The sequence below is a fragment of the Poecilia latipinna genome, unplaced genomic scaffold (genome assembly GCF_001443285.1).
Source record: "Poecilia latipinna isolate Pla-1442-1.1 unplaced genomic scaffold, P_latipinna-1.0 Scaffold551, whole genome shotgun sequence".
Taxonomy (NCBI): Eukaryota; Metazoa; Chordata; class Actinopteri; order Cyprinodontiformes; family Poeciliidae; genus Poecilia; species Poecilia latipinna.
Genome location: NW_015113167.1, coordinates 156,403 through 168,220, shown reverse-complemented (window position 1 = coordinate 168,220; position 11,818 = coordinate 156,403). Strand labels below are relative to the sequence as shown.

Sequence of the window (11,818 nt, the reverse complement as noted above, 5' to 3'; positions counted from 1 at the left end):
ATATATATATATATATATATATATATATATATATATATATATATATAAATGTGTGTGTATGAAACAGCAAACAGCTAAAATCTTCAAATGCTTTAGACCCCCTAAATCACTTAGACCTATTTTAGTAGTTCAAACACCAACATATATCTTGACATGCATCAATAGAAACAGGAGAAACTGCCTCATCTCTACCGTAGAAGCCAACATCTACGCTCTGCCTTATCACTGCTCCTGGGTGTTCAGCCAATCAGAGCCAAAGAAATGAAGGGTGCTCCAGGATTGGCTGGTGTTATGATGTGGTGCGTCAAGATATTTCAAGCTGCAGTTTCCATGAATAATTTTTAGTTTAGTGCCACAGATCTTCATTCAGCTGCTGCTCATTCACCACTTCACTCCAACACACCTGAATCCAGTAAGAAGCAGATTACCAGCCTTCTGCAGAACCTGATGACATTCAGAGGCAATTCACACATTAATGTCAGGTGAACTGAGCAGCAATGCTTCTAAGGAAAATGACTTTATATTTTACTTGATTTGACTTCATTTTCTGCACACTCTTATTTCCTCCAAAGTGTCTTGAAATGGCGTTTGTGGTAAAATGTTACTACATGAACTAACTGAACCGTCTTCAACATGCTTTGATGGTGACGACTGCCAAGCATTAGATGATTCTGTTTGGTTCTCTGGATGTTTCCAGAGACATCAGTGATCGCTACTTCACAACCCAACATTAAAGCCCACAAACACATTCCCATGTCGACTGTTATTGCTCTTTCTCTGCTTCATTTGGCAACAAGGAGGAAATCTCCCTTTGGTGAATCAGTCGCTTCAAAAATGGCTTCAATCAATTTAAAAAAGGTGGGCTGTGATTCTGAGACTCCTGCCTCAGGCTCACGGTTACCATGCAGATAAAAACGAAAAAGAACAAAAGAGTTGAAAGGATGGACAAGAGCCGGTAAGAGTGATCCAAAACACAAAATACAAGAACTGATACCTTTGGTTTTGGGATTATAGTAAATTTGGAAGGAGATTAGCAGAGACCAGCTTTTCTTCAAATTACAGCCGGACTTGCAGAAAAAGAAAAAAGACAACAAACCACATCAGGAAGAAAAGTGGATGGTGGCCACAAGCAGGGAAATGACTTAATTGTTCAGTGATTTTACTTTTTTCCCAACGTTTAGCCGTCAGAGTCGAAACAAAAGAGGAGATTGTCAAACACCTTTACACCCAGCAGGAGGTGAAGTTCTGTTTGACTACAAGGCGCTTCGCTGTGACCGGCTCAGTCACCGGCTGACACACAAGGTGCTTCACAGACTGCACATCACCAAAAACACGTTGTCTTACACGCCAGAGAAAATGTTTTCAGAGCGAGAGAAAAACATTTTCCAAAGCGGCATTTAAAAGGTGACATTTGCACAGGTGGTGTAATCTTCCTTTTCTACATTTCTTAGAATTATATAAAGACTCACATAAAAAGCAGAAACCCGGAAGGACAATTTAGTTTTAAACACCATTTCCAGTGGCTGCGTTTTAGAATGTAAATGTCAAACACCTAAAAGCTTCAAAGTTTTGCTGATGGCATGGTGCTTAAATGAAATTAACATTTCTTTCTTTTTTTATTGAGATTGTTGAGAAAACCAGTAACGTCTCATAACTGAGACGTTACTGGTGAAGGTGTTTCTGTTGCTCAGCAGAGTTTCCATGCTTGGTTCCCTGGTGAAACTGGAAGAACGAAGGCATGGGGCTCTGCAGCAGTAATGCCAGAGGTCACACAGGCTCAGTAATTCCTGCAGCACATTCAACAGGCGTCTTCACAGCGCAGCTTTGCAGAAATATCCCATTAGCAACATGTCAGGGATGTTTCTGCTATCCTGACCGAAAGAAGCTGCTTCAGATTCCTGCATGAACATAAAGAACATTCAAACCTTCATCTCTCTTCCTCTGGAGAATTTCCAACGTTTTTTCAGCATTTGTTCTTTTCCTCTATGATATATGTGATGTAAAAGGCCTTTTTCCTGTACGGTTCTCCAGAACATCTTCAAATCAAATCTGAAAGTGTGATTCAGCTCCTCAGTAAAAGCAACATTTTCTGCAATCACAGCTCCAATCTGTTACAAACTTTGCACATCCAGAGACTTCAGCAAAAAACGCTCCAGCTCCGTCAGATTGGATGAAGATTATCTGGGTATATCAATTTTTGAGTTTTGCCACTGATTCTCTGGAGGATTTATTGCAACACACAACATTCTTCTTTCTATTTCTGCAGAACAAACTGATATCAAGCCGATACGAAGGGGTCTGACTCTGCGTACTGTCAAAGTTTCACACACTGAACTCTCCAAGTGACACATTCAAATGCCTCTTCTAGGTCAACATAACCTGGAAACGTTATGCATGGGTCTTCACTGGTTTGGTGAACACCCAGGCACCTGCAGGCCCCTGCTCTCCAGACGGGATGATTTGGAGTGACATTCCCCTGCAGTTGGAATGATATGATATCCAGATCAAAATGTTTTGAGAACAGTTTGCTTTATTGGAGATCACTCTCTCAGCATCTTTCCAGACAGCAGGACTGACTCAGAGTTGCTACTCAGCAAACCCCACACTTCCACTCATGTTCTGCAAATTTCCTGGCTAGATTAGTCAGAGCATCTTTTAGTGACAGCAGGGTGGCTGTTGATTACAGCCTCTTTACTGTCACAGCGTCCTTGGGCAAAGCTTTTGACCCTAATTACGCAGAGCGTCCTGCAGTGCCTTTCCCTCCGGCTGTGCCTTTCCCTCCGGCTGCTCGGACCGCCTCTTTGTTTGTTTACCGGCGACAGGAGGAGGGGAATGAGGCAGCATCATGCTTTAACATCGACCTGCTGCATCAGTAGCAGCCAGAGAGCCAATCCACTGAAATGTTATGAAAATGAAATGGCAAAAATATGAAAAACACCACTGAGGAAGAAATTAAAACAAGTTATGTTTAAAAGGAAGCCAAAAGCGCAATTTGATTCAAACGTCTGATTATTTAGCAGGAATTCAAATTAGTCATAGAGCAATCTAAAAAATGCAATGAAATGGACAAAATGAGACCTTCAACAATAAGCACATTATAGGGAAATAATAAAAAGATGAGAGAGATGTGAGAGGGATGAAAAAATGACAGGAGGAAGATAAAGCTGAATATAAAGAAAGAAGAAGCAGAATGAAGGCGAAGGGAGCAGAACACAGAACAAGATGGAGCAAATGAGATAAAGGAGCCGATGCTGGAGGGGAAACGGAGTCCTTATTGCAGATCCAGCTCAGCTGTAGAGTAGACTAATAAAAGTGATGATGGGATTATGCTGCAGCTCCAGGCTGAAGCTGGATCAATATCTAACTACTGGACCTCTCCTTTCCCAGCCAGCGCCAACATATTTCTTAATTTAACTGCTAAAATAGTCCGAGCTTTGTTTTCCCACGACTTTCCAAACGTTACAAGTATTGACTTTATCTCACTTAAAAAACAATGAAAACATTTCCACATTCAAAGAAAGAAAAGGATAACTGAGAATTAATAAAAAAAATATTCAGGCAGGAGATAAACGGGCTTTTAGAGCTGGATGAGGAAAGAGGTAATTGAAAGATGTGGGAACCAGAAGAGGAGATGAGAGCGGCTCTCAGGACATAATGAGTGTGTGTGAGGGCCCCTCAGGAGCCACACACAGCCTGCAGAAACACTTTCACTTCATGATGCCTTGGAAAAAACCATCAGTTCCATAAAACGTTGATGATAAAACCAGATAAAGCAGCAGGATGTTGGTGTTATAAGCTAAGGGCAGCTAGCAGCGCATGCTAGCAGGGCATGCTAGCAGGGCATGCTAACAGGGCATGCTAACATGGCATGCTAGCAGAGCATGCTAGCAGGGCATGCTAGCAGGGCATGCTAACAGGGCATGCTAGCAGGGCATGCTAACAGGGCATGCTAGCAGAGCATGCTAGCAGAGCACAGAGCACACTAGCAGAGCATGCTAGCAGAGCATGCTAGCTGCCTTTAGGAACTTTGAGTTTGGAGGTAAAAACAGTCAGTTTCAAAGTTTTCTGTGCTAAGTTTCAGGATAAGAGTAAAGTTTACAAAAGCCTTTTTACTCAATTCTGGCTGAGAAAAATGGACAAAAAGAAGCAGGAAGTGGTTTGAGTAAAAAGCATCAGTCAACATTTCTCAGTACAATTGCAGTTCAGACGTAGACCAGCAGGGGTCCATATTTGAGTCAATGAGAAAATGTAGAACAATGGCCATGGAGGACGAAGTCTTAATGTTTTCCAGTCAGCAGAAAAGTTCAGTTTATGTTTGCTTGTGCTTGAGAGGATCCACATTGCAGCAAATTGAAAAAAGAAACATCTGAGCCCAAATCATCTTTCAAGCTGAGATCTGATCAGAACATGAACACGACAGTTCCTCTACTGACCACTGGACTCACAGGATTGAGAAAATGTACCGGAAATCCGCCAGCATGAACTCAAAGCTGCTCCAACAACATCGGCGTTTAATTTTTTCCTGTATTTGTGAACGTTAGTTTGTATTTTCCCTCGTATTTCTCAGCTGCGTCGTCTCCCCGTTCCTCACTGCGTGAACAAACTTTAACCTCAACCTGCCTAACTAAAGCGCTCAGAACGTGAATAATGGAACGCCGTCACTTTAAGAGTTGTAAAGCTCTGACCACATGTCCCGTATCCGTGAAAGTTTGTAAGATAGCGTGAGAAGAATAATGAAATTGGATTATTTTTCCTGTGCCAGCTCGTGGATTTATGCAGCAGCTCTGTTTAAAGCTCTACAGCTGATTAACAGCCCTGTTTACACGTCTACTGTTGACATATCTCAGTCCTCATCTTTGTCTTTGGATTAATCTCACATATTGCCCATTTAAGGTCATTCGAAAGGCTTTGGCGGCCCGTTGCCATGGAAACTGAGCTGAATTCTTTGAACGCTCGGGCCTCTTCAGGAGGAACGTCGCCATCTGCGAGCTGAAAGAGCAAGTTTGCGATGATTTCTAAGCCTGCCAGCACAATCAGATCACAAACACATAAATACTCATCACTGCACTCACACACCCCTATAAGGCAAACACACAGCTTTCAAGCACACACACTCCCTGCTTATTAAGTGTGAAGCCGAATCGGTTCCACTGCTAGACTTTGCCATTAATATTTATGACCTCTACTAAAATATCTCAGTGCTTGAGTGGGGTGATGCATTGCAACAGACAGAGTAGGAGGCGGAGAGAATGACCCAGGTGTGTCTCTACGCATCAGAAGTTGTTCAGAGCAGCTGAAAGGAGCAAAGGTTCGGATTTCAAAGGAGACTGAAACGAACCGATTCAGACAGAGAAAGGTCACGGAAACGGATCAAACATGGCCGCCGTTTGATACTTCAGCCTTCCTGTTTTAGTTTCTGATTTTGTGATGCTCTGATGTAAAAGTTGACACTTCTTTTGTTAACGTCTCCTGGATGTTGAAGCTCAGCTGCCGGTAACAAAGGCGTCATTCTGGGTTTTATTTCGACATGAAAAGACGTTCAGAGAAGCCTGAGTGGCTGCAGAGAGCAGCCAGCTGAGAGGTAATCAAATGAAAGCTTAATGTGCTGGATTCTCTCACACACCACATCACTGATGGCCTTTCAGGCTCATTTTACTGTTTAAGCCTTAAGTAATGGCCCAGAGTAAATGAAAGTCACATTCGCCTCGTCCCGGCGCTGTGGATCCCTCACTGGATCCCTGATTCATTTCAGTCTGCCTGAAGCCTGCAGGCGTTAAGCGGGACTTTCCTCCAGTCCTCTTCCCTCACACGGCCTGATTGGCGCTAATGAAAGATGGAGGAACGTTCAGGGAGAGCTTTTGGATTAATGCTCAGGGATTACTTCCCCGCCTGTCATCTAGCAGAAAAGTTGTGAGTTTTTAACTCGTATCCCCGATGATGAATCGCCTCATTTGCCAAAATTTGGTTTAGGCACAGTTTGCAGGAGTTCATTATGCTTAAAATGATTTTATTTAAGGAAAAACAAGAGTAACGATAAAAAAAATAACTAAAAACTGTAGGTTTTATTCGTCCTGGCAGTGGATATTTTTCAACTGACCAGAGAGTCAGAAACTAAAAAAGCAACTTTTGTTTTTAATCAATTAGTGAAAAGACCAAACATAAAAGCTGGAAGCATTAACTTTGGTTGCTCACCATGTTTCCATCTTCATTTTTAATGCACATTTTAAAGTTTTGCATTAGAAAAGGTCGATGGAAACACTGATTTAAAGTAACTTCCTCGGTTTTTACGTTTCCTTCAGGTGGTTTTTGGCTTGTCCACAAATATCAACATCCTAAATTTTATGTTTTTCTTTATTTTAGAAGCTAAAAATGGAAATGAAATGATGGTCCTTTAGAAATTAGAACAAATTTAATTTAATGGATATATATTGAAATATATATGTTGTATTAATATAAATATTAAAAGAAATCAGGGAACATTTGAGGTTCACAGCTTTTATTCTGCTGGACTTGGAATAAAAATGACTGGATTGTAAATGATAGATGGTTATAGATGGACAACCTAAGTTCAATGCTTATAATATTACAGTAAGCACTAATTATTTTGCAAACTCAGCAGAAAGTCCCACTAATAAATGGTTTTATTATTATTATTCCTCCTTTGTGAAACTCATTTAATGACTCTGTCCCTTATTTCCATATTTACATGAGACTTTTCAGGGATGTTCTTCAACATCACATCTCTGAAAGAAAAAAATCCTCATTCAGACGTTATTAAGACTTCAGACCCATGAAAAACACTATTAGCTTCTTGACATAATCAAATCCAACCATCAGTGATTAGAGCATAAATCAGGTCACTGCTTTTCCATCTGAGAAGAAACAAGCTGAGAGATGCAAATGAAAGCCTCTGATCATCCACAACGTGGTAATAGAGACACAGAAGAGCTTCACACACACACACAGCTTCTGATCAGCAGGCTAACGTCTTTATGAACCATTCAGCATGAATTAAAACCAAATTCAATCTGAACACTGAACTTCTGGTGATGCGTTTAAAAATCGGCTGCTGGCTGCAGCGTTAGCCTGATGACGGGAGAGAAACTTTATTTCATATTTAAACATGTGGACAGGCATGAAATGTCTGAATTAAAATGTGGATTCCAAACAGAAGAGCAAGACGTGCTCAACGTGCGACTCGTCTTTATCGCTTTCCAAAGGCTTTTCATCAGGAAAACAAACCAGCAAACAATCAAAAATAAAACTGAATACTTCATATTCAGAGTTCTGATCAGTTGAGCTCAACTGCCTGAATGTTTTGATCCAAAAACTTAATGGAAAAGATTTTGGTTGAAAACGGATTGACTTTACCACATTTAGCATCATGTAGATTTTTTATTTTGATGAGAAACACTAACTACGCATTTTATTTTATTGCTGTTATTCATTCTCTTTTCTGGTTATTTATTTTGTACATTAAAACCTCTTTTTGTTCGTCTGTAATGTTTGTTTATGTGCAATAATTGGTGGATAAATCAAAATGAATAAATATTAATTTAGCCCTTCAGGAGTCTCACACACAAAACAAATAAACTCAGAAAACATTTGAATGATCGTTTATTGATATGAGCATAATTTATATTGTAATTTATATTGTATTGTTTCTGACTGAATGATTTGTTTGACTGTATTTTTAGCTCTTTTTTTTACCAACAAGAACACAAAACAGACAAAAATCCACAGATCGTCTCTCCCCACACGGAAGCTAAAGTTAACATAACATATTATTAAATAACAGTTTTTAAGCTGATCAATATTTTAGGTATAAAACTCTAATATAGCATTTTAAGTGGATGTAATATAATAAGTATTTATTATTTCTCACCATAAAAGTTGATCTTCTGATTAAAAACAATTATCTAACATGAATGGAGAAGCAATGTGAGAATCCTACATTATTCCATTTGTATTTATGGGTGTAATCAACAGTATCTGCTTTATAACCATGTCACAGATTAGAATGAAAGCTGCTGTTTGCATCAGCATCTGGGTCAAAGTGTGAAGGGTTGCAGCAGCAGGAAAAAATACAAGGTTTGAGTTGCTGCTTTACAAAATATGGAGAATAAATAAAGGAAGTTTCCAGAAGTGGCCTGCATTTTCTGAAACACACACTAAGACGGTTTTAATGGTGAACTTGTGGTGAACCTACTCAGAGCTGCAAAAGTGACAACACAAGATCACTCAGCTGACACATCCTCAAGCCCTCTGCCAAATAAACTTGATCCACACCCACCTTCTCCAGCAGCACATACATAAAACATTGGACGGATCTGTGCAACGCTTTGCATCTTGATCAGGCATAATAAATTCAAAGTAGCTCACCCAGAAGAGCGGCGCATGTGAAACGGAGCGGTATGGAGTGAAACCTGACGAAGGCAGACTGATTCTGCAGGAACGTTTGGACTGAAGCTGCATGCAGTCTGACAGCTGGTCACTACGACCTGCACACCCGACCGAGACCTCACCAACACAGATCGGACCCGGATGGTCTCTGTGGAGAGGCAGAGAATCTGCCTCCAAAACAAAACAAGACAAGCTCTGTGGCATTCCTGGGGCCCATGTTGCCAATGTCTGTTAATGCAAACATAGTGGTTGGAGTTAAGATGCCTAATTTAGCCGGTTTGGATTCTAAATACACATTTAAATCTGTTTTAGGTGCAATTTTGAAATGATGAATATCTTCTGAATTTAGAATCAGTTTTGCAACAAAACATGAATGTTTATTTTAATTCTAAACATATTCAGACATTAAGGTGTAATGCAACAGTAACAGCTCAGCTTGTAAAAAAAATACTGCAGGTCTGTAGCATCAAAGCTTAATGGAAATCTAAAAACAGAATTTTGTGATTTTGTGAGTGATTGCTTCTGACTGCACATGGAGAAATCCACAAAGAAAAGTCGTTTCCTGAATGCAGCTGATTGAAGTCCTGATGCCGTGTTCTCCTCTGCAGCAGCAGCAGGACTGAAACTGATGGTGGAGGAGCAGAAATCACCACAGTGGTGATGATTACTAACTGCAGTAACATCATAACAATAAAATCTCCCAAATTTGATACAATCCACCAACGTTTGAATGGCTGTGAAGACCCTGGAATAGTTTTAATTTGGCTCAGAAGAGTCGTTGGTGTAATGATCTGCCGTTTTGTCTCCATCTCACTGTTCTCTCACGCTCTCCAAACAAATCAAGCTCATCCAGTTCACTTGCGCCTGCCAACCTCCACCACTTCCTGCTTTTAAAACTCCTTCCAGCTGCTGACGTCCACAGGCCAGGAGTCTACACATCCAGCATTCCTTAAAATGCTACCGTTTGTTTTTACCTTTTAGATTTTCTCCCCTTCTTGATTCCACGTGTGCATCGACTTCCAGGCTTGGGACTCTGGATGGACCCGTCCGTTTTGGACTGACTTCATACAGTGACGCTCACCTGCCCCTGGACCAACCTCTGTCAACCTGTGGTTGTCGCTTTGTGGAACCTCTGGGAACTCAACTGTCCTGAATTACACTCTGGCACAGTGACACCAAACAGCAGAAGAGGATGGAGGACTCTCCATCACACACTGGATTAGTTTCCCTCAGTTAGTGATCCAACCTCATCCTCTGTTGGCATCTTCACCAACGCTAAGCTCTCCCTCGCAATGCAGAAGAACAACCGAATAAAATCTTTATATTTATTCCCTGCCTGGTTGTCACTTCAGGTCTTCTTGTTCAGCCATTACAGTTATTCTGATCACACTAACATGAATCCTCTGTCTTGCTGCATTACAGCAGTAACCAAAGTTCTTTCGATATACGAAAGTAATTTATGCAATTTCTTAAAGTGTGAAATATAAAAATGGGGAAAATTGCATGAATGTTCCCAGATTTATTCCATTGCAAAGGAAACTTTGACGAGCATGAAATAAAAATGAGAAAACAGGAAACATGTTCAGGAAATGCTGGTGAACAATGCAACCTTGAACAATTTCCCATCATAAAGTTTGATTTATCTTAGCTTTATCCATTTGTTAAACCTTCAGGGTTCGCACACACACACACACACACACACACACACACACACACTGCATCCTCAATTAGAAAAAGAGCAACATTACATACATCTCTTTATTTTGATCAGATTTTAAACTTTGATCAACCAACCAGCCAGAGGCTTAAAAAACTTAATGTCTCAAACCTCTGATGTCCAGGAAACCTGATTATGGATTCAGGTGTTAATCATGTACTTACTGTTGTCCTCCCCCACCACCTCCACGTTCCCCATCACCATCACTGGGACGCCAACGGCAGAGGCCAACACCCACACACAGACATTCACCACCTAGAGACAGAACAACGTGGCAGTGAATTCTGGGTTCAGAGTTTCTGCAAAGTTAAAGATAAAATCTGAAACGCATTAAATGTTTTTATTGAGTTCTGAGTGCATTAGATTTCCTGGGTTCATTCAGATCCTGATATCTTGTTCAGTAGGACTTCAGCAAGCCAACTCAGTTTCTTTGTAAGCACATCCTCATTCATCGAACTCAGTCAACTCTGAACATCTGACCTGATGTGTGCCGTCACTTCACAGACGTGGAATGAGGTGTGAAGTGTTTGAAAGGGTAAACGTCTCGCTCTGGAGTCCGCCGGCCTTACCTTGGCCTTGTGGGGCGTCCTCATGTCCAGCGCCTTGACGGGGTGGCAGACAGCCACGTACCTGTCCATACTCATCACCGTCAGAGTGAAGGTGCTGATGAACATGTTGTAGTAGTCGAATGACACCACGGTCTTACAGAGAGCGTTTCCAAAAGGCCAGAAGCCCAGGAAAACATCGGTGCCCTGCAGACAAATATCGTAGCACATAAAATTCACTTTTTGAATGAAAAAAGCACCAAGATAAAGATAAAGTAATCTTTTAAATTTTATTTGAAATTTGTAATGAATCACAGGTCGTCACTGCTTTGCACCGTTTTGGTAAAATTAGAAGTTTGACAAATAGCTCAGAAGTAAGTTAAAAAAGTTGAAAACTCTGAGGCTCTTTATGAACATTATATGTAAAAATGAAGTCAGCAGTGGTGTCAAAACTTTTTGCCATCAGGGCCAAAATTGTCAAGTTACATTTTTTAAAATTAAAAGTGAAAATATTTATTTCTCAAGAAAATTTGTCGTTTTATTTCTTAGACAATATTTTAATAAAGCAGAGTAGTGGAATTCTTGTATGAAAAGAATCAGTAAATTATTGTTGATCCAAATATAATCAGAGTATTAATGTATTAAATGTTTTTAGGTTTATTCTTTTATTTTTTTGGCAACAAAGCTTTGACGATGGTTCCTGGGTTTCGCAGAGTGTAATCAATAAAAACAGAAACTTTGCTAATAAAAAATAAAAAAAATGTCTTGTACCTAAATGAATAAATGTTTAAGACGACTTTATTTGTGTGTGAAAATCTGAAATGAATCCATTCTTGAAATGTGAATCTCTGCAAAATGAATCATTCAGAGGGACAGAAATGGCCCCCAGGCCACACTTTGGACATTCCTGTTGTGGGCTAATTCAGAAATAAATTAGCATATATATCATATTTAAACATGAAGTGAACTCAAAGAGAACAGACTTATTAAAATCTGGATGGTTGTTTGGTTATAAAAGCAGCAGTGTGGTATGGAAGCTCAAAACGATGCCGAACCACAAGCTGCACATTTAACAGCAGCATTTAAAGCCAAACAGCAGTGTTGTGTTCAAGACCACCTAACCCGAGACCAAGACAAGACCAAGACCGAGGGG

The 11,818-nt window shown here is 40.3% G+C and overlaps 1 protein-coding gene across 2 annotated transcripts in view; it reads right to left on the bottom strand.

Moving 5' to 3' along the window:
• Window positions 1-11,818, bottom strand: part of oprl1 (opiate receptor-like 1) — an 80,846-nt gene that overhangs the window by 17,288 nt on the left and 51,740 nt on the right. For both annotated transcript variants that reach the window (XM_015041425.1, XM_015041426.1), the window contains 2 exons: window positions 10,690-10,872; window positions 10,285-10,375 (listed from right to left, as the gene is read on the bottom strand). In XM_015041425.1, the coding sequence (XP_014896911.1) occupies window positions 10,285-10,375; window positions 10,690-10,872 (274 nt within the window). The remainder of the gene's footprint in view (window positions 1-10,284; window positions 10,376-10,689; window positions 10,873-11,818) is intronic.